This window comes from Anomalospiza imberbis, chromosome 9 (assembly GCF_031753505.1).
Source record: "Anomalospiza imberbis isolate Cuckoo-Finch-1a 21T00152 chromosome 9, ASM3175350v1, whole genome shotgun sequence".
Classification (NCBI taxonomy): Eukaryota; Metazoa; Chordata; class Aves; order Passeriformes; family Viduidae; genus Anomalospiza; species Anomalospiza imberbis.
The window spans coordinates 22,343,214-22,370,911 of NC_089689.1; the positions used below are offsets into that span (position 1 = coordinate 22,343,214).

Here is a 27,698-nt window from a genome sequence, read left to right on the forward strand (position 1 = left end):
TGTCTCTTCTGCATGTCCCTTCTCTGTTACAGTATGGAAGCAGTTGTTCTGTAGATGAATGAACTCCTTCCTCCAGCCTTGTCGGCAGCACATTTACATTTGTATGGAAGATGAGTGGGAGTGCCGCCTTTCATAAGGCATTGGATGTGGGGGATGGGGCAGTCTGGCCCAGGAATCTAAACCTAACAAACTGGGAACAGAAAATGTGCTGTGAGAGCCTGAGTATTGTGTAAACCTTGAGGATTTTAGTCATTTTTTCAGTGTTTCTTTTTCTGGGACCAAGCCTCATAAGCGGTGGCTCAGGATGAGTTCCTGCTGTGGTTCATTGCTAATGCACAGCTTTGCTCCAAAGGTCTTACTTTATCAAACTGAATCTTGTAAATAGGCAAGACATCCAGAAGAAATTCAGACAAGCTGTCAGGCGAGTTTCCTTAGGTTGGCTGCCAAGTTGTGTTTTTTTCTTTTTCTTTTTTTCTTTTTTTTTTTTTTTTTTATTTTTTTTAAACAAGTTACCTCATCAACCTTCCTGGTTTCAGTAGTCTGTCAGTGTATCTCGAAGAGACACATTTTAAAATCTCCAGATAAACACAGCTTGATCAAATAAATAAAAAAGCCCCAAGCACTTAAGTTTCAGTTTGACAGTGAAACATTTGGCTCATTTTTTTTGCACAGATAAATGCTACCAAAGACTTAAAAAAAATGTCACTAAAGTTGTCAGCTTATAAATTTTGGAAAGTGATCTTTTTTTCCCACCAGACAATATGTTACATAAGGAAATGTTATCGCTTTAAAGTTTCCCACAGCTTGATGTCTTGTTGCTTTTAGTTTTGATTAAATAGAGTAAAAACTATAATGAATAAGGAATGATGAAATTCATAATTTACATTATGAAAAATGTAAATTTTGAATCTCAGTACTTTAGATCAGGGCATTGGTTCAAAAAATTCCTTGGTAATACAATATGTAATTAAAAACATTGTATCTTGCTGCAGAAAATTGAAAAACTGTTGGTCTTTTTAGCCTGATTTTTGGATGGGAGCGCTCTTTGTGTGGCAAAATGTGAATTGGTGTTCATCACAAGATCATCCTTTCGTGTAGTGCTGACATCCTTCACACCCCATCTCCAGTGATGGAGCCCTGGTTGTGTGAGAGACTTCCTGGTGTTTTTGTAGTTACTATGAAATATCAAAAGTTTCTAAGTGGTCAATATAAGTGGACTTTGACCTCTGGAGTTATGAATTTAAGGAGTGCAGCTATTGGATTCACTTAAGCTATTCTAGGCAGCACACACATTTTTGATTCACAATGTGATGATTTGATTGCCAGGATGACCTTTACTGGTTTTGCTTTTATGGTAATGGTAGGTTTCAATTCTGATGCAACGGTATAAATCACAAAAGATGTCCGGATGCAGTGCCAAGAACCTGAAATGACTAGGAAGTCATAGCAAAATTATTTGCCCTATTTTAGTTAATTTTTAGTTTTTTCATGGATGTTGAGTGACACCTGAAATTCACTGCAAATATAAATTACAATTTAAGATAGGTAGTTTATATTCAGCATAGAAAGTACAATATGCAAACTGAGCACAGCTCAGAGATGAACCACGTGATTCTACACAGATATGTCTTTGTGCATATGTAAATGCACTCTGATATAGTAGATACAGACTCCTTTCTTATATATCCCCCTTTGCAGTTGCTTTGGTGAGCAGAAAATGTGAGTAATAGGATAATAGCTTATTCAGGTATTCTCAATTATGTTTCAGTAAAATGTATTATACACAGGAACAACTGCACAACTTCTAAGTGACTTCCTGTGGTCATTGCTTTTCTGACTGTGAAATTGGTCTGGCTTTGGTCGTCTTCCACTGATGCTATTTGAAAACCTGTGGGCTACAGAAGAGCTGAAAGAATTGTTGTTTTGATGATACTGAAGTTAATAGATGGAAAACTCCTGTCATTTTCACCTCCGAAATGTTCTAACCTCTCAGATTTTTTTTTTCTACAAGACAGAGAAGTGATAGATTTTGGTAGCAGGCAGTGGAATGGGGTCTGAATCAGCATGAATGAGAAGAGATTTCTTCTTATCTAAAGACAGAAAATGCTGACCAGAATTCAAGCACAGACCCTTCCTAGAGACTTCTGAGAGGTAGGGTTGGTTGCTGTCTAGTGTGTAAAAGGTAAAATTCCAGGTCCTCTTAATATTCTTCGATGTTTTGTCATACATGTGGCCTTTCTTGGGGTAATTAAAGGAGATTAAGTTCTTCAAGTCTTTTAACCCTGATATTTTTCTACCCTGGAAACATTTATTTCGATCTTTCATTCATGTCAAAATATAGACCACAGACATGATTTTCCATGGTCATGTCATCAGTATTATATGTAGAAACAATACCACTAATTTATGATCTATAAGTTCTCTTGGTCTGTTCAGAGCTCCCTTGAACTGTCATAGCTGCCCACTATTTTTAGAATTACTTTTCAGTTTACAAATTCACTGTTACACCTCGTTCCTTTTTGGAGTTTGGATGCCTTTTAGGATGCAAGACACTGTTGTCTTCAGCAAGCACCACCTTTGGACTTTCTACCTAAATAAAGCCACGGAATGGTTTCCTGGCTGAGCCCAGTACCTTATCTCTGATAGCAGGTGTCTAAGGCAGAGTCTCTTCCCAGAACACTTGCAACTGTTTGTGACTCTGGGTCAGATTCAGTGTGTTTCCCTCTTTAAGAGTTCTTGGCAGATTCTTCAATGCATTTGTCCAAACACTTCTGCCCATAATTGTGATTCTTTTCCCCCTCCAGCCTTTTACAGCAAGAAATAACCCAATGTGACTGTTGTGTAAACCAGTATCTCCTTTTGTTTCTTTGGAAATTGCTCTTATCCTCGTTTATTTCACCCCAGTACTGGCAAGGTGATAAACTGCCCTTCCCTACTTACCAGGCTAATCCTTGCAGGAAGTTCATGGCTCTTTGCATTTCTTGATGTTTTCAAATCAAGATTCAATGAAGAACCTTCTCAGAGCTTTTTCAGAGTGCTGTATCTAAACAGGAACTGGTTGGGTTATGTCCAGGAGATACCAATGCTACACTACCCTGTCTCTTTCCTTGTTGCTGCAGAGCAAAGCAAATTTTCTCCAGAGTTATAAATTTGATGGAGGGAGGAAGAGCTGAGTTAGAAGCTTACTGAAGTTGCTGGTGAATCAACTTTGAATTCCCTCTTTTAATCCCCTTTCCTTTTTTTTTTTTTTTAGTGAAGTTGAGTGTTAATGTAGGTACTCTAATTCTTAAAGGATTCTTGTATTATGTACGTGACCTCCTTATTTTGATTCCACCCCCCCCCCTGCACCCCCCCAATAAACAGGTTTTTTTGTTAGACTCTTTCTTAGTGTTGCCTGCATCTGGAAACTGTTTGGGAACTTTCTTCTAGAATTAACTAGAATTACATAACTGTTTATGTAATTGATAAAATTACATTTTGTGTCCTTTGGTTTCTTTAATATCTTTCAGTAATACATCCTTTAGTGTAATGTCTTATACTTTCTCATCTCTAATTAGAGACTTACCTGCAGACCTTTTAGGATGTTAAAATCACAGTCTAAGAGTGGTGTAATCTTTTGGTGAAATGACAGGTAAATGTAAGTTTCTAAAGGTATTATTTAGTAAAAAAATTTTCCATGTCAGAGAGTTGCTTTTAAATTTCATTTGTGCTTTGCTTGTTTCAGTTTGATCCTAAGTATTTTCTCCCATCCTCTTTCATCATTGATTTTCTGTGGTAGGTTTTACTGAAGGAAAAAAAAAGCAGAGTGGATTAGTCTTAACAGTTAAATCGAGGGGAAGAAAAGGTGATTGCCCCATTTTGATGTTTTTGGTGGTGGTTTTTGATCTGACATTTAAGCAAACACTGAAGAAGGGGAGGGGACAGGGAAGCTGGAGGAAAAGCCATGCCTGTTTTTTTCCCCAACAGCCCCACTTGGCTTCTCTACCCCAGAAACTGGGTAAGTGTGGCAGGCAGCCAATTTGAAAGCATCCTCCCCAAGAAAGCTTGAAATTTGGAAGAGAACAGATGATTCTCATGGTATTTCAAGAATCATGCCAGCCTCAATCAATTACAAGTCACTTGTGAAGACATATTGAAAATTGGCAATGTCTGAATATTACGGTAAATAATCCAGGAAGGATTAGATGTATGTGTGCCAATAAGAACGCTTCCAGTTATGTTATGGAAATAAGTTATGGTTATGTACTACTGTTATCTGGCTGAAACATTTTCATTTAGTGGTTGATTTAGGAGGAGAATACAATGGCAATGATGTTGCATGATTGTTAAGATGCCTTGATTCCTCTCACAGAATGTGTTGTTTAATGCTGGTGGCCTTAGAAGAGGTAAGATCAGTGATCTGGCTAGTGCATGGTCTAATAGAAATATATCTAAAATCTATTGTAGACTAAAATAAATTTCGAAGTGCATGTAATGTATGTGAGCATGCATGCCAAAATGTTTTGCTTCTATGAGATTTTCTTAGGTAAAAATAGAATTTGTATGGTGCTAATGTCTGATAACTGAAGTTAGTACTTTGTATTTTTTTCTGAGGAAGCTTATTTGATGGCAATATGCAAGAAATTATATTGAAATCCATCATGAACATCATCACAGTGAACTCCTATGATCATTTTACGTTCCTGTGTGCTTTTAAACGGAGCTTAAGCTGTATTTTTATGTTGCTCTTCCCCCTGGTGACACATCCCTAAGTTCTCCCGCAGAGTTTCGTGGCTGGCTCGCTGTTTCCCAGCCCCATTTGCAAAAGAAGATGCTGTTCCTTTAAAATGAAGTGGCTCATGGAGTTGTTTTCATTAGCGCAGGTTTTTATATGGTACAGTAGGCTCCATGCAAATGAGCTCTGCCCTCTCCGGAGCGCACAAAGGCGCTGCAGCCCTCATTCGGCATTCGCCTGTGTAAATCGGCAGATGGATGGATGGATGGAGGGAGGCACGGCAGCGGCAGGATTTATTAGCTGCTCTCAATAAAAGACCACACTCGCTCCGCAGAGGATCAGAAAAAAGCCTGGTGAATGGGATTGAGTTGTATCTGCTTTCAGCTGACTTTACAGTGATGTGTTCAGCTCATGTGACTCGGTCACTTAGCATGAAGATCAGCTAGAGATTTCCGTGTAAATCTCTGCTCCTTTAAGCACCGCCAAGCCCGTGTGCTGGTCCGGCGGCTCTTCTGGCTTGCGGCTGCCAGAGCTGCGGGGACGGGAGCGCTGCAGCGGGCTGGGCTCCGCTCGCTGTTGCGTTTGCACACTTGAGGATGTCTGCCTGAAATCCCCTCATAAACACAGCTCTCGATGAAGTTTGATTTGTGTATCTCATGAAATCCTTCAGAGTCTGAAGTTAGGTTCTTTTTAAATACAGTGTTTATGGTCAGAAGTTATAAATAGACTCTCTTCCTAAGCTTTTATCAGGAGATGAAATCTGTTGCTTTAGATTTCTGCTAAAAAATTGAAGGTCATTGCGGCAATAGGTTGTTCATTATATTCGCAATACTTTATTTTTCCTTTTTAATCTAGAAAGGGCATGTGTAGGACAAAGGCTTCTTGACATGCTCAGTAATTTAAATGATACTGGGATGAGCATACCTAGATTTTTGGATTTACTGAAATGGTATTCGGTATAGCTAGACGCTTTGTTGTTGTTTTATTTTTCAACACGTGCTGTATGCTCATGTTTTAAAACGGCATTGGCATAGAGACCTAAAGGGGCAAAGCCCTTTCTGACCTTGCTGGAGTTGTCTGTGTGAAGGTAGCTGCAAAACAGGAACTGCAGGACAGACTGAAAAAGCCTCAGCTGAAGTCTGCTTTTTTCCTTTTTCCCCCCCTGCCTTTTTGCTGTGGATGACGATGAGGGAAGGGCTACTTCAGACAGCTCTGTCAGTGATGAATAGATGAATGAATTCTTAAATGTTCAGAACTTGCAACATGTGTTCCAGACCCTTCAGCACATGAGAGTCGCAAGGTCTCAGCAATGAGCTGAAGAATGTGCCGTGCCTGCTGCATGGAGGAGCCCAGCATGCCTCAGAGATAGCAGAAACAAAAGAATGTGTGACACTCTCTGAAGAATCTGACAGTTGCTTTGTCTTGGAGGAGTAAAGGAATTTTTCAAAATTGGGAAAAATAAAATTTCCATGGTTTTCATAGCGAGATTTTTCTGTATTTTAGGTGCCAGTGTATCATCCTGTGTGCACACAGTATTGCTTTTTTAGTTAGCGTGACTGTGTGTTTTTTAAGGGAAATGTGACCTGGATTTTGTGGGCTTATTACACACAGTAAATGAAGGCAGCTGTTTTAGCTTACTGATCCCTTATAACAGCTCAAGTAAATTGAAATAAAGCAAAAATGCGTGTGTATGGGATCTGAATTAAATTCCACTCTTTGGCCTTACGTGGAGTTGTGGATTATTATTGTTATTTATTTGTAGACAGTTGTGTGTATGAGGGGAGTGAGGCATGCAACCTTGAAAAGATTTAGGAAAGTCAAACAGATTTTTTCTAATGTGACCTGCTGAATCTGCCACAAAGAGGCAGGCAAAATTACATACAGATAGTCAGAGAGTGTGGCTGCAGTTCCTCCTGACAGGCAAGTGAAAGACCATGTCCTATTTTTAGCAAGTGGACGGAGGACGAGTGGGAGGGGGAGAAAAGTTTGAAAATAATGGACTTCTTTAACAGTTAGAGAGCAAAGCTAGTGAGCAGCAAGTGAGCTTTAGTGATCAGCAGTGGAAATATGGATGATTCAAGTATTCTTCGAAGAAGAGGGCTGCAGGTAAGTGTAACTTCAGCCTTCGTTTATTTATTCTTCTGCTTGTAATGTTGACAGTCTCATAAAAATGCTGACAGTTGTTGGGTGTAAATCAGGTTGGCTGAGAACATAACAGTGATACTAGAATTTGAGTTTTTCTGTTTTCATCTAGTGTATATTTTATAAATTAAAGGCAGGATTTTGTATACAGTAATAAAATAATATTTTAATGTCTTGGATTATATCCAGTAGTTTTGTGACTGTTCTTATGGTAAGAAGTGAAGTATAAACTATGAGGCTTACCTTTTTTTTGGAATTTCACTTTTACAGATACATACAAAAATCTGTTACATGACTTGTCAGACTTGCCTTAGAGTAGCCATTTTACTTGAGCATTAATTAAAAATTAAATGTCAAAGCAGATTGAATAGTCTCATTTATTTTTGACATATGCTTCTTTATTGCTTCAAATGCACAATAATCCAAAACCAGAATGCAATTCAACAATGCAAATAATATTTTTATTTTACTTTCAACAACTATCATAATTGAAATAAATACTCTAATTTGTTTTGACTCAAACATACTAGTGAAGTTTTATTTTGTACTGGTGCTGTGGAAGTTGGACTCAGTTGCACTGGTCTGACAAACAGTAATCTGTGTCAGTGGGGTGTGATAACTGAACTGATGCTTATGGAATAAAACTGCTGGAAGTGAGTGAGCTCCAAAATCTTGTGTGAGATGGACAGGGAATAGATTTGTGCTTGGGAGCAACACATTCTTCCCCTCCACCTCCCCTTTTCATTGTAATAGGATGGTATATAGCCTATTGCATACTTGCTAGCATAAGTAATTGTTTATAGACCATGAACATTGCCTATTAAATTAACCATGTCTGTCCCATTGTTTAACTTCCTTTGAGGAAAATAAATGAACAGTTTTATCATATTGCTATTCATGCCTTGCTGATGTTTTAAGGCAATTACAAAGTAATTGTTGCCTTAAGTGAATATGTTCTACATCTCACCTTTTTATTTATTTATTTATTGCTTATTAATATTACTGAAATAGCTTGACACAGTGTGCTGCATATACCGTGGTGACAGTGTATTAGGATAGTGCATTTTCTTATCATAAAATTAGCTGTATTTACTTTCTGTATAACTGAGTATGTAGGAATAAATAAGATTATTTGGGGGTGAATTTTTGGATAAATTTTTATTTATTTTCAATGTATCTAATTAGTTAGAGTTTCATAACCAAGAAGATTGTTTCTGTCCACAGATAATCAAAATTTTTTCAAGCCATTTATTGCTTTTCTGAAGCTAGCATTTCTTGGGGACGTTTTATCTGTTTGACATGCCAGGGAATGGTTTTCATGGTAATTCTTCAGGGGAGTATTGGAAAAGAAGGGGAGGCTGGAGGAGCCCAGTGTCCACCATTGTCACCACAAGACACTCCTCGGGATGAGAATGCATTTCCCTGGTTTAACTCTGTAGCATGGTGAAATTCCATCATTTTGGTGGTCTTGAATAGGCATCATTTTGATGTCTAGATGTGGTTTTGTGTCTGTCCACAGTTGAGTAGGTGTGTGTAAATGCATATGCATATATATAGGTGTAATCAATAGCTACATAAAAAAATGCTTCAGGAACTAAGAAAATAGGCTAAAAGAACATCAGGAAGTAAGGCAGATGTCCAAAAGGAAGTTAATGCTAGATCTTTTTTTTTCCCCCTCTGTATTTTGGAGTAGAATTTTTGGAAGAAATTGTGGCTTGGAAAAGAGACCTTTTTATAGTCAATTTCAACTTCAGAAAGCAGGAAAAATTAAAGAGCTATTGGGACATTGCCAAGGCAATGTATTTAATTACTTCCCTTGGAGAGCTGGGTGATACTAGTTTGAAAGGCCACTGATGAAAAAAATTAGTTTCTTAGTTCAAGCTGGATGTTGATGGCTTTTAAAATGAACATCACAGCCCAAATTAGGTTCTCTAATCCAATCTCTCCACTCAAAGCAATGCTAATTCCAAAGTTAGATTGGGCTGCTGAAGGACTTGTCCAGGCTGGTTTTGAGTGTATCTAGGGATGGAGATTTTGCAGCCTTGTTTGGCACCTGTTCTGTTGTGCACTGTGAAAAATCTTGTTTCCTTTATGTGTCACTACAGGGCACTTTCCAAATGTACGCATATGTTTTCCTCCTGCTTCCATTTACCTCCATCACCTAAAATGCTTGTAATATCAACACTGTGATAACTTTGTCTTCTTGGGGAACTGTCTCAGCCCTGATCCCTGCAGTAAGTAGCTGTGGATTAGAGGGAGAAGATAACCTAAAGGAGCAGGAATGTTCCTACATGCAAAGTCAATATACTGGCACGTGGCCCTTCTGTATCACCTTCTTCATTTGTTCAGTTCTGCTTTTGTTGCATCCTGTTTGGTGCCACAAATTTGATCTACAAATTTGTAGTGGTGAAATGTGTGGAAATTTAAGGTCCAGGAGAGGCAAATCAGATTTTCTGTGTACATGTAACTGTATATATTTATATATTTATAATACACACACATAGCATGCTCACAGTGCGACATAGCTGTGCAATAGTATTGAGAAAAGGCTGAGAAAGAGCTTCTAATAATGGAATATCCCTTTATTTTCTAGGCTTTCATTTTAGGTACTGAACTTGGACTTTTGACATAAATTACTGCCTAGGGACAGGTGCTAAGTGGTGGAGCTGTAAATGGTGGAGCTGTTTCTGCTGCACTGTACAGAGATGTGTATTTGGATTTCTAAGTTATTTGGTGTTACATAAAATGCATTGTGATGTAGCCACAAATTTTAGGAGGCTACCTAGGTTTTTTATTGTTCCCTGTACATTTGTTGTTGCTGATTTTAGTGCAGATCATAGCAGTAGTACCCAGTGAGTCCCTGTGAAGATGAACTGGTATTTTGAACATCATCTTGTACTAGAAAATGGTGGGGTTTTTGTTTCTTTTGCATTGCAGGAGTGCATGTATGCTTTTAGTCTGCTCACACATGCAAGAAATTGGAGTTTCTATCCCCAAAATCCTGATGAGTGAATGCAAGTAAGAAAAGTAATGGAGAGTGTGATATTCCAAATTTCAGACACTTGCATGCAGTTTATATTCTGCATTTGTGCTATGTGAGCAGTATCAGATGTGGCTGGACATTATCACCACAGTTCCCTGCATCCATCTTTCCTTACAGTGTGGTGTCCCTTTCATTTTCTGCTGAAGTTTGGGCTAACTTCAACTAGGTAATTTACTTTGTGGGACCACATTTGTGCTGGTTTCAGTGGAGATCTGAAAGATAAACTGCATCTCAGGGCTTGAATGTGCTTATCTTGGCTAGTGTTTCTACTGCACAGCATGTTTGGCTAAAATATAATATATATAAAAACCATGCCTCCCACCCCACCAGAAGAATGATTCATTAATTTTAAAGATAAATCTTAACATTTTCCTCCTGGGGGCAGGGGGGAAATAGGGCATGGAGAGTATAATCTCAGAGTATTTGGTGGACTTGTTCTTGAGCTGATTTATTTTACTCTAAGGACTGAGCATTTTTTTGTTTTGTTTTATAGGGAAAGGGAATCAGAAGATCAGTGGAATCTCTAAGCTTCAGTATATTTAACAAGAGAAGGCTGACTGCACTGTACAGTTCAAGTCTTCTCTGGCACACCTTTGGCCATAGTTTAGAGACCCTGAAACTTGACAAGCTCTTCAATTTTGTCTCCTAAAGAGTGTCTTTTAGAATCATTAAAGACATTTTTTGCTGTCTACAAAGCTCATTGCAAGATCTGATAAAAATGATGCTAGTAAGAATGTTGCTTTTTACAGTATTTTTATAAAAAAATTAAAGTAGAAATCGCTCACTAAAACCTATAAGTTGTTCACAATGGGACACTAAATGGGACTCAAAATTTGATTTTTCTGTTCTGCTTTAAAAAAAACCCATAAATATACATCAAATAATTAGTATCTACATTTTAAACTGAAGATTGCCTTTGTAATTTTAGCATGAAGATAGATGCATACATACATATGTAAGGATCTTCAGATGTTACCAGTCTCTTGGATTTGAGTTTTTGGAACTGTGTGCTAAAGGGGAGCCTGCCATGGGAAATATATTAACAAGACGTATTTTATACTGCTCACAGATTTACCAGGAACATAACTGAACCTACAGGTCAGATATCTGCTGAAGAGCTTCCAACAGTGATGATGTAGGCAGTCACCACTTACACTGACATCTGAGGAAGAGGTGATAACATGAGAAGATGAATAAAAATGATTTATTCAGATACTGAAATTTTAAACTCATCTTAGAATACCAGAAAGTTCATACCAGTTTTCTTTTTAAAAACACTAGTTAAAGAAAAATAATTTTTTCAGGTTGGCTTCCAAAAGAAGCAAGATTTATGTTCAGGCTTGGTTCCTGTTCCCTCAGTACATTTCTAACACCTGAAATTAATTAAAAAGACAATGTGAGTTCTTTAACTTCTGTGAAAATTGGCAGCTGACAGGAGGAGTGGGATCTGCATTGGTGGTACCTGTGTGGAGAAGGGAAATGACCTTGCTCTCATACAGAGTTTGGTGGCTGTGGGTGTCCAGGCTGTCTGGGCAATGTGCTCTGTCTTCTGCTGAGGAGAAGAATTGGGGAACTCTGACTACAGATGAATGGTTGCTAGAATTCATTAACTACATGAGTCATAAGCAACTTGTTTTGACTAGAGTCAGTGGAAAAAAAAGGGTGAAGTTTTATTTTATTGGTCTGTTGTTATCTGGTGCTGGGATGCTGTATGTCACGACTTGGGAAAATGGATTGTTGTGAAATCTGTGTGGTCCATCTCATTGTAGGACTGAGGAGTCATGCTCTGACAGGTATGAAGCCTTGTGGGTTTTTGGTGGATGTCTTCTGGGCATGTGAGCTTTCCCACTGGTTTGATTTTTTGGTTTGGTGCTTGTGGTCCACTTGGGAATGGAGGAGGGAAGGGAACCAAATTTAGGGGGCGTGAGCTTCTGGCATTCACTTTGAGGACACTAGAAAATGTACCAAGGGAAAAATGTGAAACCTTGTCAGAATAAAAAGTCCTTGAAACATGGACAAGGAGAAAAGGTTAAATGGTTTGCTCAGGCAGAAAAGATGGCATTTAGCTGCTGTCTTCAGGGTATTGTTAAATTGGTTTGATAATTTGCTGTGGTTAATGCTTAAATAAGTGCTTTCAGTTTGTCAGTAAGGACTTTGTGAATGCTTGTACAGCTGCACTAAACTATTTTCAGGCTCTGAGAAAAGATAAAAATTCCAGTAATTAATATTCTACTACTTCAGGAAGAAAGGTTTTGTTAGCAGGTGACTGCATGAAAGAATGAATCTATGTGTGTGAACCTGAGCCTAAGGAAATGCTGGATGGAGGAATTCTTCCCAAAGATGAACAGCAGTACCTGTTTCACACGTTTCATTGCCTGGACTCGCTGGTTGCCATGAATGGTGTTTGCTGCTGGTGGCAGGGGTTGCTGTGTAGGGAGCGGCAGTGTTTCTCCTCCTCACCATCAGCCACTTGGCGTGTTTCACTGGTGTTAACATCGCTGCATTTTGTACTTGCTTCATGCTGGAAATCCATATCTTAAAGGGAAACCAGTTCTCCAGCCTAGCAACATAACAATGCTGCCATGCTGCAAGACTGGTGTTTAATCTGCTTATCTTTAACAGTCTTCACTGCTTACACAGACCCACTTACCTCTTTAATGAGAAGAAATGTCCTGCAGTGAGGCACTGTGTATTTTGCTTCTAGGCTTATGTCATCAGCCTGGAAGTTGAAATTGGTTAGAGCACTTTTTTATTTTCCTGCTGTCAGTTCTGCTGGTTATGGTTGCTTCTTCGGTTTCTCAAATACATTGAAAGATGGTGTAGGGTTTTTTGACTTTTGTTGCTGTTGTTGTTGTTAAAGGAAACCTAATTAAAACATGCCAGGTGAAAAAAAATCTGATTTTGCAAAACTATCACTATTCATTGGGAGTAGGCAGTCCTCTCGTGTTTTCAGCGGATAAATATTAATTATCTTTGCATTCTAAATATTTGTAAATTGTGGGTAGTAGTCACATAAATTACAGAAAATATTTTAGAAGTAGCAGTATTTAATAACATCTAGGAAAGGCTCTCTAAAATGCCAAGAGATATTTAAAGTCGGTTGTTAATGTGTGGCAGTATTTCCCATGTGATTTATCAGTTGGTCCTCTTTTATTTTGTATTAAATTGCTTTACCCAAGCCATTAGTATTTATCTGACCTGTAGAAAGTATGGGAGTTTATAATTTCTGAGCTCAAGACAGGACAGGCTTTTCAGGGTTGGTGATTCTTGAATTTCTAGGAGCTACTATTAAAAACGTGAAATAATTTGTGGACTCCAAAGTGTTTTAGTGTTATTCTCTGAAGAAGCTGATATAAAATCTTAACATGTTTTTTTTAAGAATTGAATACCCTAGACTTTTTGATGTGCATTAGCACAACAGTGAGAGGCAAGAAGCTGGATTACTTTTTTCAGCAGTTATGTGAATAGCAGTCTTTTTGCCCACCAGAGCAGTGTGCAAATGCAGCTGTTTTTCTCTTAGCATCCAAGGTAGGTCAGGTATTCCCTGTAATTTGTTTTCAATTGTGTGGATGTATTCTGAATTTTCCAGTCTGTGACTATAGTTTAGCAGCTCTCTTTCTCTCTCTCTCCTTCTCTCTCTTTCACAAAATGTTTAAAGTTTACATAGTCTTTCAGTAATTGAAGACATGAGGTTTGCTTTGGTGGAGGTGGACTTAATATTTATTAAGTTTTGCTCACTGAATGTTCTTGTTTCTAGTTGTCAAAAGTTTTTCTTAGTTGTGTGACTTCTGGCCTGGCTATCCGTGACATTCAAAAGAATTGCTAAACAAAATTAAAGCCACCTACATCTACAGTAAATTCAAGTGGTATGAAAATGATTTGTGAGACTAGGTTTAATGTAAGCAGGTATGCTTTAGAGATATGAATTTTCACTTTACTCATATCTTGTGAAAACACTGGGTTTGTACTGTAAATAATGCAGCAGAGTTCCTTAAACTTGGCTTATGAGCTTTGAAATCATCATCTCTATTTAAAGATTTGCTATGAATCACACTTTGTAGTTTTGTGATTTAGAGTGTGAAAGTCTATTCCATATTATAAAGCTAATTTCAGCTTGAATTCAATTATTGTATACTATAGTAGAAATATATAATGCATGACATTTTACATAAATGCTTCTGTATGATTAAACCTTAAAGTTTCTCTTTTCTTGTTTCAAGGATCAAGAATGAGATCCAGTATATTAAGTTGTTTCAGATTTTGATAGTCTTTATTCTAACATTCAGCCTTACTGTCCATAACTGTTCTCCAGTATCAATTTTATTGATATGTCTGGAGGTAATAAGGCCCATTTTTCCATGCATCCTGACATGTTGTCTGCTGTTGGGCTTTGGGTGAAGTGCTGTACTGCAAGCATGTCATAATATAGTGAATTAAAGGTTTAACTCTTCCACTTTCTATGCAGAATGCTTCCTGATAGATGTCATTGCTGTCTTTAGAATGAATTTCTTAAATAGATAATTGCATTTATGGATTTCTATTTTTTCTTTTTAGAGATGAGGTATATATATATATATATATATCTATCTTTGAAATCTGGGCTTTGAAGTTATCAGCACATCATCTATGAATACATTCTCTGGATGGAAAGTGGTTCAGCTTTGTTTTTACCTGGTCAAATCTATAAATTACTCATTTTGCTAATAGCAATGCTCTCTTTAAATCAAATTGTTGAAGCACAACAGACGCTTTTGTAGCCAAAGCTTTCTCTTTTCAAAATGCTCTTGGATATTAGTGTGAAAAAAATCATGTTTGGAATGAGGATGAATATAAATATTACCTATTGTATGGCACAGCTTAAACAACTGTAACCTGATATAATTACTTTTAAATTACTTTCCTCAAAAGATGAAAATATTAATTGCCTCTGACATTTATCACTTGTTTTACATCAGCATAGGCTAATAAATGTCACTTTTACTGCCAGCCAAAAAAAAGAAGTGATATCAGATGTCACGGGGGTAGGTTGGTGTATTCTGTGAAAAAGGCCCTTTCTGCTCCACTGGTCCATGAGCTGTGGCTTGTTCCTGCTGGGGATGACTCCAGTGGTCTGAAATGCAGCAAGCCAAGCCCATGGCCATCACTTCCCAGCAAATCTGTGGCCCTGAGGGTGTTTCTAAGTGCTTCCAGTATTACACTATTTTTTTCCCTTAGGTGTATGTAGTGATCTCCTTTTAAAAATGTTTAAAATGTTGCTTGCCTTATTTTTCATAATTATAGTGAGCAGTTTGGCTAAGGTGGAAGAATGTGTACTGACTGCTAGAGAGATCCCCTTGGGGGGGCTAATTGTGAGGTGCCTGTTGGGAGGCAATTAGGATCTTAAAAAACCTAAACAATGGGAATAAATTTAAAGGCTGAAAGAGGAACAGATTGTGGTGAGCTACGGGCAAGAAAAGGATTGGAAGTGACTTAAACAGGGACATGAGTGATTTTACATTTGAGATTGATTTCAGATTGCAAAGGCTGTGGGCTGACAGTTCTCTCTAATGGTCCCCAGTCATTTACTATTTGTTTTTCTAGCTTTTATCTTTTCCTCTTTCAAATGTGAATGTCAGGCAGCTTCCTGTTCTGAGCTTGTTGACTGTTTTGGTAGGGCTTACCTTAAAACTCTGTGGACCAAATTGAAACCTGGCAGTTCTGTTGCACTTTGTCTCAAAATATTTATTTATGAAATGGCACCCAAAACTTCTTGTACTGAAATGGGCAAACATTGAAGTTCTCTAAAACAATTTTATAATCTGGGATAGTTTTGCTGTGTGGTGACTGCCTGCTTGTAAATTTTGAGAGTTTGACAGTGCCAAGCTGATATTTTTCTTCCAAAGTGGCTACCATGAAGAAAGGCCCTCAGGGACATGAGACTACTGGAGACCTTCAGAAAGCAATGTTGTGCTTGATTAACTTTAGACAGATGATGGAGTGATGTAGTAAAATCATTTTTGTAAAGGCATAATACAACATAGAATCCAGTGTAGTACCATTGGGACTGATAAAAATGAAATACTAAAGAAAAACCATGCCCTTACATACAGCTTTCAGCAGCAGATGCAATAGGTGTAATTTAGTTGTGTGGTGCTGGGAACATAATATTGATTTACCATGAATCAAGAGAAATAGCTTGTGCCTTGCCTGGCTGTATGGATTGCAGCAATCTTGGGGAAACCTGTTACCTAAAAATGGTGCTGTAACAGAATCCCTTCTTTTTGATAGCAGCGGGGAGGTGATTATAGCCAGGTGAAAAATCCAGTTACATATCGAAATGGGGGGGTGAGAAGTTCTTACGTGCTGTTGCTGGGAATTGCCAATTTTCCATGTACTTAACTCACACTTCTTGAAAAGAACAATTTCTTGAAAGCAATCCCTTGCATAACTTGCATAGAATTGAAGGCAGTGGAATGAGAGGTGTTTGGGGTAGATCTTGCCTTGTATTGCTCACACAAATAACTTCATTTTTTTGTGTGGCATTTGTGTACCACAAGATAGAGACATTTTTTCTCTGTTTAAAAAAATATCAAGCAAAATAACGTTTGAGAGAAAGTTGCAGTGACTTCAAAAAAGGTCAGTCTGGTCACTGTGGCATGTAAGTTCTTTCTGGGAGGCAGTAATTCTCTTGGTCTTTAATAAGAGAATTACTGGATGGAGTGATTTCTATTTGTTTTTTTACTAACTTCACCTTTCAACCAGAAAGAGCTGTGTTATCTTACTGTTTGAGAGACTGGTGTATGGCTTTCATTCATTTAACCCTTAATCCTCAGGTGACCTAGTTTATCCTGAAGTAAGATGGCTTTAAATACCCTTGACATAGACCCTGATATTCGAAACAAAGCATTCCTGTATTGGTGTCTTGGGTCTCTTTATGTGCTCATGATTGATATCAGGTGAAAGTGAGTGTTTCAGGAAACAACTATTCATTTTTGGTTTTGGACTTAAAAAAAAATCTCTATTGTAGGCAAATTAAAGCCTTGTCACAAGAGGGCTTTGCCTCCCCTCGTTTTTCCTCATTTATCCTTAGGCCACATTGCAGATCCTTATGCCAGATCCCAGCTGTTCCGCAGGTGAAGTCAGACAGAACTGTGCATGTTCTATAATGGGACTCTAAAGGAGGTTTTATAGTTAAGTTCCTTCTGTTTTCTGAAAACTTTGGAGTTCAACAGCCATCATTTCAATATTCCCTGCTTTTCTTTCAGGAAGTGAGCTTGATTAGAGGGCTTCTAAATTAACGTCAGCAGGGTGCATTGTGCAAATGAAACCTGACCACTTTAGAGCAGAAGGGATGTTTTAAATGGAATGGTTGTCTTTTTTTTTTCCCCAGCTGGCAACCTTGGTTTCTCCCCAAATACTCTTGGTGGAGAAGAAGTGCTTCTAAACTCCTAGAAGGCAGATTTCAGAAAGCATTAAAATGATTCCTGTTGGTATTTCAAGAGCCCCCTGCTCTCTTGGAAAAGAACCAAAATAAAACTCAAAAAATCAAACCAGCAAGATACTTAGCTGTAGAAATAAAAAGAGGCCACCTTTGTACCTGGGCTGGGTTTTTGGGTCTTTACTGAAGGTTCTTATGGGAATGGTTGATTTGGCTTTTGTAAACTTTATAAAAAAAGAAATGAACAAATGCTGTTTGTTTTCAGGCACCAATGACAGGCATAAATTTACGTTGGTCATGTGTGGAATGGGTTAGGATGGGGAAGGATGGGTGAACCAAATATATGTGACAGCTGCAAGCACTCAGTTTGGGATGCTGAGTTAGTTCTGATAGAACACAAAACAAAGGGAATTCCTCTTTAATATTTGTGTAACAAGCAGGTATAGGGAGTATATATGATGTTACACAAAGGCAGGGGAGAAAAGCCTCTTTGCCACTTTTCATCTTGGATGTGTGCCAATTTAAAAAAAGCAAAAATGGAATACAATCCTATTATTAGTGTAACAGATCATGATTGATAGTTGTTATGGCTAGAAATTGGTTTTAAGCACTGTATTTTGGAACAGCTTGAGCAATATTATGGGCTTTTACTTAACATGCCTCTCTTAAAATCTTGTTTCTGCTCTCAGTCTTTCAAGCATTCAAAGAGATATATTTGGACAAGGTATCTATTTTTTATCTGTTTGAAATAACATTCACTTTACTGTTCAATAATCAGCCCTCTTTTTTTTCCCCCTCAAATAACCATTTGTTATTTGTGTAGCTCTAAACTGCTCCATAGCAGTAAGAAAACCATAATGAAACAGAAAACAAAAACTGATTATGAAGACAAAAAAAATTAAATATATTTGAAGTTGCAGTAAAAATCTGTACTTAATTCCTTTAATGGAGTAAAGATTTTTTCAAACTAAGGCCATTTTGAAAATTTATGCTTAAAAAATGTAGCCAAAGGAGTCAAAGTAGCTGTAAAGATCATAAAATGCAATAAGAGGGAGAGCAATAAGGTAGACATAAACATTCATAGAATTGAGCATGATATTAATTTTTAAAGGTTAAAATTTTAAATAAAATTCATAGGAAATCTTTCTTAATTAAAAATGAGGTAACCTGAGAAAGATGAAAGTTGAAACAGATGTTGCACTCAAGAGTTGTGGTCAATGCTTGATGTCCAATGTGGAGACCAGTGCCAAGGGTTTCCTCTGTTGGGACTGACACTTTAACAGCTTTGTGGGTGATGTTGGATTGCGGGCACCCTCAGCAGATGTGCTGGTGACACCACACAGAGTGGAGTGGGTGACACGCTGGAGGGAAGCGATGCCATCCACAGGGACCTGGACATGTGTCAGAAATGGCCTGTGAGAACATCAAGAAGGTCACCAAGGCCAAGTGCAAGGTCCTGCACATGTGCTGGGGCAATCCCAACCACAGATCCAGGCTGGGACATAACAGATGGAGAACAGCCCTGCCCAGCAGGACTTGGGGGTGCTGTGGCTGAGAGGCTGGACATGCCCCAGCCATGGGCACTCCCAGCCCAGAAAGCAAAATGTGTCCTGGGCTGCATGCAAAGCACTGCGGGCAGCAGGGGAGGGGGGGCATTCTTCCCCTCTGCTCCGCTGTGGTGAGACCCACCTGGAGCTCTGTGCCCAGCTCTGGAGTCCCCAGAACAGGAGGGACGTGGAGCTGTCCGTAAAAGACAGGTGCATATTTGAGCCTGCATTCTGGTAGTGGCTGGGTGAGAACTTTGTGAGGTTATCAGAAAATTAGGGAGGTAGGGAGATGAAATCCAAATGCCAGGCTGTAGGAACTGTAAGAACCTAGAGGGTCCAGAGCCTTTCAAAGCCTTCCCATGAGAATCTTTATGCACAATGTTAATTCTTGTTAAAGTGAAATAAGTTCTTGAGTCAGTGGCAGGTAAACTGACTGGTTGAAATACCGAGTAAAAAGAGATACCTGTCAACCTGCTAATTGTTTGCCTTTTGTAAATTAAAGAGAAATCAAAGCCACAGAAACAAAAATGAAAAAGTAGAAATTTTAGATTTAACAGTAGTAAGATGTTTAGAGGTTATTCACCATTGTTGCTGTGAAATAAACTGGTAGGTTATTGAATTTTTGTGTTTGGAAAAAATTACTTTAGAATTAATACACCAACTTCTAAGGTCAGGGAGGCTAAACCAAATGTTATTTTAAAATTGATTTATCAAGTAACTGTCAAGTTCTTAGGGAAAAACACAGAATTAAAAAGAATAGAAACCTCACAGATGGAAACCAACAAAATGCTACATCCAAATAATTGAATAGAGAGAAATGCTGAAGGGATTGCTCTGGAAATATGCTTCTTGTGTTTTAATTGCTCTGTCAGAGAAGACCATCTCATTAAATTTTGTTTCCCATATTAAAATCCATGTTTGGGTCCTGTAAGTTATTCCATACATCATCTATTTGTATTATCTCTTACTATACATCTGAGTTGGTTTCAAATTCGTATTATGGATGAAAGGATGCAGTAAATGCTGAATCTGATCATATGGATATACTGTCTTTTGAACATTCCTGGAAGCAAATCTTATTTTGCTGCTTTAATATGTTTGAAGTCCAAATTAATCTTACACCTAGATTAGCATTACTGGGATGTGATAATGGATTAAGTACTGATCTTTTCTGCCCCCTGTTTCATCAGCTGCTTTCTTCTGCAGGAGTGGTAATTGCTTTGGAATGGAAATCTTCAAATAGTATTTCAGTTGATAAAGATTTGTGCAATATCCATGCAGATATTCTTTTGCATTAAAAAGGATTTTTCTACTATTTATTTTGACACATGTTAAATAGTGTAAGAGATATCAGCAAGTGAATCATAATTCCTTAAAGAACTCATGTAATAGCTGTATGAGTCGTCTTGCAGAAATAAAAAATCATAACATGGAGATCAGCTCATGAAAATCTTAAAGTAAGAATATGAGTATCAAATAAGAAATAGAACACTTATCCTACAAAATACCTAATGCCACAGGACTGCCAACATACAAAGTAGAACTACGATAAGGGGGCAATATGCAATGTTAGCTCAATGAGAAAAATACAAACATTAGTACTAACAACACAAAAAAAGTGTTAATATTGCTAATGTGAATAAGGTTTCCTTTTTTTTGATACAGGTAAAAATTCATCTCTACTATTTTATCTCGAGTGTTCAAAGACAAAGCTGTCAATTTCATGGAGTTTCAAATTGAAACATAACACAATTCCAAATTGGGAGTCCAAACAGAAAGACAAGTCAGCTTTTAACTTCAGATGAATTCACCAGGGCAGGCAAGTGTTAAGAAAGTTATTGAAGATAATGTGAGTAAGGCTTTTAATGGACTTGCAGCTGTGCACATGGTCACCTACTGCATCTGAGATGGGGCAGCTTTGTGTCTTGTCCTTACCTGGGAACCTCCAAGCATTTGACCACGGCCAGGTGTGCAGGCAGTTTGAGAATTAACTGAGAAATAAGACCTTTTATGCTGTTCCTCAAGGACAGTCTTGAAACAATGGGAAAAAATTAAATTGCAATATTTAAGGGCAGCCAATATGCACTGAGGTTACAATAATAACTCCAGCTGCAGGGAAGAGATTAAAACTTCACTGATAGTGAAATACTGAATATGATCACTTGCTAACAACAGTTTGAACTTTCAACAGAGAAAAAACATAATTTTACAAGAAATTCATTTTTGGACATGGGAGGTTGCGTTCTGATGCACAAGACATATTAACAAGCTAATGCTAAAAGAAAAGCAGGATAGCTCCTGTTGTCCCCTGATGCTGGACAAAATAGAACTTTCTCCAAAGTACACAGAATTATAATTTTAATTTCTGCACGTAATACAAGATGCTGATGCGTTAAGAACACTGCCAGCAATCAGAGTTAGATCTGAAATAATCCTTTCTCAGTTAAGAGAGATTGCATCTTCAGCTCCAGATGCTGTTCAGGAGAGACCTGTCACACCCCTCCTGTTGCAGCATTAATGGTGGAGATTAATCAACCGGTGTATTTCCAAAGTCCATATTGTAAGTATGTGCAATGTCAAATTTAATAACCAAGTCAAAATTCAAGTAAATATTTTTACTGATTAACGTAAGGGTGCTAATTCCTTTTTCAATGGTGAAAACCTCAGTGATTAGAGATGCAAAAACCTGAAGTAACAGCTCATAATAGTTGCTGGTGGAATGGCAGTCAAATGACAAAGCCTTTGGGTTCTTGGTAGCTCTTCCTTCTCCTGGAAAAAATCCTTATCCACAGTGTCTTCCGGAGTTTGATTCCTGCTCCTGGAGTACATCCGCTTGTAAAAAGATGTGGTGATTTAGCTCCATCCATCCCAAATGACGCATTTGTGGCATAAGAAGTATTTCAGCTGAGACTTCTGTGTATCAGCAGCAGATGGATCCTTCTGTAGTCCTCATTTGCTGGAAATTGGGGCTAAAAGTCTTGCAGCAAATCCCTCAGAAGTAAACTGTAGTGCAGTAGAATAATGGAGTGGAGTAAAAAGCCAAAAAGGTTGATTGTACTAAAGAGGATTCACTGAAGGTGGGCCATAAAACAAACAAAAAAGTGCTCCCACAGAAAATGGCAATGGCAGCCGTAAAATCAGATAATAAAGGAATCCTATCATGAAGACAAAAAAGCAAAAAACAATTAAGCCCCCCCAGAGAATCAAACTAAACAGAAAACAAAAAGCAAACAGGCTTAGGACAGGGAGACACAGGCATAGAGCAGCAGCCATGTTGCCACTAAAAAAATCCTGTGCTTAAGCAGATTAGGAAAATTCCTCTTGCCCTAAGCTTTCACAGTGTGCCTGCTATATATATATATTGTAGGCTGGTTTTGAATGCCTCCATAAATTGCACACTTAGAAAATGCATTCCAGAAACCTGTGGCTTTCAAGCCCTTTGTTTTCCAAAGAAAGAAGTCAGTTGTAAAAGAAGGTGTTGGAAATAATACTGTAATCTGTGGTGCATCGGAACAAAATTTGCTCTTGTGGTGTCTGAAGTTTGTATATATACAAAAGAAAATGTGCAAGCTTTCCATTTATCCCAGGAAAATAGAATTTATGTCTGTGTATTCATAGAAATTGTGTGTATGTATGAAATAATGTATATATACTGTCCAATTGTATCTCTTTAGGACCACAAAGAATATAAGTACTTCATTGCTGCTGTTTTACAAGCATAGTCTTCTGAAAATCAGAAACTTTTAGTTTCCATTCATATGGAAATGGAAACACACCTATTTGTATGCATAATTTCTTGTAATGACATTGGGCATTGTCCTTTGTTCTGAGTAGCTTTCCTTCTGTGGGAATTCTTCCCTCAGTTAATCCATGAGATTGTCCTCACTTCAGCCAAAGACTTCTTTTGCTGGAATGATGGCTGCCAGCATTTGAATATTCATTTTAGATGAACTGGTGGCACTCCTTGCTGAGCTGTGGAAGGCAGTGCAGTCACACTGCAGGTGTTTGAAGATACTTCTCCTTTGGCTAGAAAGACAAGTTATTTCCTTTCTGATGAAAACCTGTTTGTGGTGGTTGGAGGGTTTTTTCTAGTTTTAGGCTCAAGTATGTATTCCACAGGAAAATGAATTTCAAGAATAGTAGCAAGCTGTCTTGGCCAGGAGTCTGGGATTTTTCTTAGTGAACGATGTGCCCAGAACCAGACATGGCATCACAGCTGCTGATGTGGTTCTGATTGAACTAATGCCATTATAATAATTTCCATATTATGTTCCATCCCGTTCCTGATGCTGCCTAACAGCCTGTTTGCCTGTTATTCCCCAATTACAGCTGTCCATTGTCTTCACAGTTTGTCCTCTGTCCCTTTTCAAATTACTTCTAGTTTGGCTGTATGTGTGAGGAGATGTGTATATCCTGATTCTGGCCTTGTGTTGGCCACTTGCCTGAAAAATTCCTCACACTGCCAGGATTTACAGGAAATCCACATTTGGTTCTATGCAGTATCTGCTATTGCAGTGCATCCTGGAATTAAGTTAGGAAAACTCAATCTAAATGGAGTACTCAAATCTCAAATTTCTGACCTTTTGCAGTAATAAAATAACAACACACTTTTGGACTTCTGCATTAGTTAGCCAGCTTTCTGCCTGATCATCTGGGATACTGAGAATGCCTAACCTGTTCAGAGATGCAGGAGTGAAAGTAAAAGAAGTTTCTAACTCGTATGTAGAACAGGGGACAGCGAAAAGGTTAGGCTGTCATCAGCGAAGAGAGAATGCCTCAAGTCAGCATTTAAGAAGAAGCCCATAAACTCAAAAAACTGAACTTGCTTTTGGATAGATCTCACCTATTTCTAATTTACTTCATAAAACTAGAATAGAGTAGGAGAAGGGTAAGTTTAATTACTACTTAAAGGAGAACTAAATTAGCATTAGGTTCCAGTACCTAACACACTGTTAATCATGAGATACAGGTAAAAATCTGGTGTCTAAGTGAAGGGTTCTCCAGTTTTTGCAGAGAATGCAGATGGAGCAGGTCTTCAGTGTGTTCGTGTGTGTGGTTCAGGGAGCTCTCAGCACTAGGAGCACAGGTTTGCTCTTAAAGTGCCTGAACTGGACAAACTTAGTAGAGAAGCTCAGAGGTGAGACCTGCAGGGACACCACATCCTCTGCACTGCTGCTGAGGATGGACCTGACCTTTTGGACAAGATCCACCTTCCAGACAGGGTCATTGTATCCTTCTGTGCTGAGGAGGCTCCTGCAGCAGAGATGATACCCCCAAGGATTAGGGGAAGCTGACTGTGACAGTGGGTGACTCTGTGAATAAATGCAGTTGACTCAGTTTCTGTGTGGGAGGTTCAAGGAGGGATGCTTCCAGGGTAACTTGAGGTTGCCAAGTGGGCCATTGAAATACAAGATTTCTGTGATAACAATTCTCTGTAATACCTGCCAGTTCTGTGGGTGAGAATCTTAGACAAGAGATTAGCAGCCCACATGTGTGGACAACATAAAGGAGTAAAAAGGAGGAATTAGGTGTGATAGGAGCTGATCACGTCTTTGAGACTGAAGACTTCTGCCCAGGAGGAGCTGCCCCCCAGTCAAGACAGAATCATGCTGTGGGCACTAAAAATGAATGTAGAAGGCTAAGGACAAACCCAAAATAGCATCTTTTCTTGGAGTTCAGACTGGTCTGTCGTGATCCTAGTGAAGCACTGGCCCAGGCTGAAAATTTCCACTGTTGTGACTTGTTCTATCTTTGCAGCTTCCCTGATCTTATTCACTGTTTCCTGATTGTTGCCATTGCCTTGAACTGAGAATTGGTAGCACAGCCCTGGAACGGTATTTTTGGATATTACAGGCAGGGTTTCCTGCCCAAAGAGATTCTGTGATGCATTTCTTCTGTAATATTTTTTATCCTGGTAAATTTCATCTGCAAAACATCATCACTGCTCCCACAGCTTAATCCATCAATCCTGATAAATAAATACTGACAGCACTATCCCACAGATTATCCTCCTGTGGGCAGGTGTGGGGGATGCCTGTTACAGGGTGGTTGTTTGATGCCAAATATACTTTTGTTTTATTTTCCAGCCTTCTAGAATTAATGTAGAAGCACTTTTAAGTTCTGCTTTGCTTTATGCCTAGTATTGCACATGGTGGCTCCCTGGCATTGTAGCCAGATTAATTTCCCTTTCCTGTATCTTGCTATTATACTGTTTATTTGCCTGTTGGCTTTTTCAGCCCTTTTTTTGCTCTTTGCCTTTCCCAGGCTCCAGAGACTTTCTTGCTTTGATAGGAATACCTGAAGCTGTGATGCAAAAACCTTCCAGGCATGAAGGAAGCCATAGATGGAGATTTTCAGACACTACAATGAACCTAATTTCTCACCTTTTCCTTTGAAATCAATGGACATTTGTGTAGTGAGGTTCCAATATTGTTTTGAAAATGCTTTTTCTTTTTGGTCAGGCATTTGCTGTAATAGTATCTAGGTCTGAACAGTGGAATGCTATTTAAGTACACTGAAATTAGGAAAACTTGAAGTATTAAGATTGAAAATAAGGTTTTGTTCTCCTCAGCATGGTAATTTTACAAATAATTCTTTCAAGTTTGTATAACAGTACAGATTCTGCTTCCTAGAACCAGTACACATTTAAATGCTCTCTGACCATTTGCATTTAATGTTAAACTTGGGTAGAGAGGCTATAAATATTCAATTAGAATAAAATGAAAATGGGAAAATGAAAAGAATATTTTATTAATCTGTAATGTCTATTGATTTTTAAGTGAGTAGGCATAATGTCTATTGATTTTATTTTTTTAAGGAGCATGTACATAGCAATTTAAGCACTCTGGACATAAATGCTGGGCAACTTCTTTCAGGTGGGGGAGGGAATATTACTTGAGTTGCTTTACCTTCGTCTGAAAAATAACCCAACACCATGTTAACAAAGCCATAGACTTTCCCAGGGGCTCACTTAGTAAGACACCAGGCTCACTACATCTGCTTTTAAATATTTTTGTTGCCCAGTCTCTGATGTTCCTGTGTCTAGGTGAGCCATCCTAGGATTTTTCTTAAATACTAACCTGACTTTTAAATTTGTTTCAAAGATAAATACTTCTGTAAAAGTAAGTGATGGGCAGAAAAGAAATATTAATTATTTAAGAAGCTACTGTGGAATTAAAAACAGCAAAAATAAAGTGGTACCTGTGACACACCGTTTTTTTTAATCATGTAGGTGAGGAAAGATAATTTGAGATGTTAAGTCTAAATTGTCACTTGGCACATATATAAATCTGGACTAACCCCAGGAGCTGCACTGGGTTTGTTTTGAGTGTGTGTGTTAGAGAAATCCCCCTATGGCCAGTCATCTGGAATTCCTTGACTAGATGGCGAGTTTGCTTTCTGGTGTTCTGAATTTAACAAGTACAAAGTCTGCATTAAAAAGAAATCTTTAAATCTCCAAAGTTTCTTTCTTCTTGAGTAAACTGAAATGCTTAAAATACAGTGGTGAATTTGGAGCAATGTTTCAGCTCCAAGAATAGGATTTAAATGGGAATCACCATCTTGCCTTTTCTTTGCTGTGCTTTTTGCTTTGTGAGAAATGGAAAAGTGAAATATGTTAAAAGAGCTTTGAACTTGTTGCAGTCAGACCACATTGGAACTATTTTATCAGTTTCTAAACTGTAATATTGAAATGAAAATTACCAGTTATCACAGAATTTAAATTTGGAGGAGAATTAATGAAATTAATTCAGTTTTTGTGTATTCACTGAATGATTTTGCAGGATCACTTTAATGCTTTTACTAGTTCTTTGTTCTGGCTGTTTAAGTTGCACTTCTGTGGTGAGAATTTGGGAGCACCAGTACAGCTTGTGGCAGCACTGCCTGAGAGAAAACATTGTGGAAATAGGGATTAAGGAGTTAAACATCTAAGGGAAATAAACCAAGAATTTTCTTGATGAAGAAGAAAATGGTAAGATAAGATATCATACCAAGGAGCATGGGTAGATGGTTGCTATCAGGAAACAAAACCTTGAGTCATTCTTTGAAAGCTGTTTAGGTTAGTTCTTCACAGACGGTCACTAAACTTCCATCGTTATTTCTTTGCAGTTTGGTTCCTCTCAAACAAAAATGTAACAAGTTCAGTGAAAAATCTCATAAGGTTTTTTTCCCCATTAGTTATCAACACAAGAGTTGTTTTATTGTCCATAGCAAATGTTCTTTGTATAAGACGTCCTCTAATGCACATAGCAGCACATCAAAATTGTAACTTCTGCTCTGAAAAAAGCTGTTGAGTTTGGGCTGATTGTTTGTGAGGTGGGATAGACAAAAGAAAATTACAACAAAACTTCAAAAACAGCAGTGAGAAAGCTTGTGCAGAGGTATAGACCTGTTTTTTAGGCAGTGTGAGCACCATTTGTACTTAAATGCTTCGATGTACTGAGCCTTTTTTCCTGTTAGATAGTTTGCAGTTTCCACGCTGCTTTTTCTTTCCAGTATGAGTAGCTTTTTTTGTAGCTTTTATGAAATATGTATCAGAGGAGCAGGGACTTTGGTTCTGGTATTCAAGTTCTCCTATAGTACATTACAGACATCGAGTTAAAAACATTGTATTAAAGACTTTTTGGCTCCCCAGAAGCTATTCTGAGCTGAATGCTTTAATCATGCATTGAATTCAACCTGAAAGTGTGAACAAGGCCATTGATTAGACTTGTGGTTTTGAGACCTGTCAAGTTGAGGAAAAGCCCCTTCCAAAATCCTCTGAAGAAAGAGACTGTTCAGTGACAATTGGTGATGAATTTTCAGGTCTTGCAAAGTCTTTGGAAATTTTTTCTGTAC

General features: G+C 38.1%; 1 protein-coding gene across 6 annotated transcripts in view; it reads left to right on the forward strand.

The window, feature by feature from the left end:
- The window catches only part of MAST2 (microtubule associated serine/threonine kinase 2), a 187,716-nt gene that overhangs the window by 42,770 nt on the left and 117,248 nt on the right, over nucleotides 1-27,698 (forward strand). Inside the window, exon 1 of one of the 6 annotated variants that reach the window (XM_068198611.1) lies at nucleotides 6,043-6,820. The exons of the other annotated variants lie outside the window; for them this stretch is intronic. Coding sequence (XP_068054712.1) covers nucleotides 6,782-6,820 — 39 coding nt within the window. The 5' untranslated portion in view covers nucleotides 6,043-6,781. Of the gene's footprint in view, nucleotides 1-6,042; nucleotides 6,821-27,698 lie in introns of those variants that run through there. 6 annotated transcript variants of the gene reach the window in all.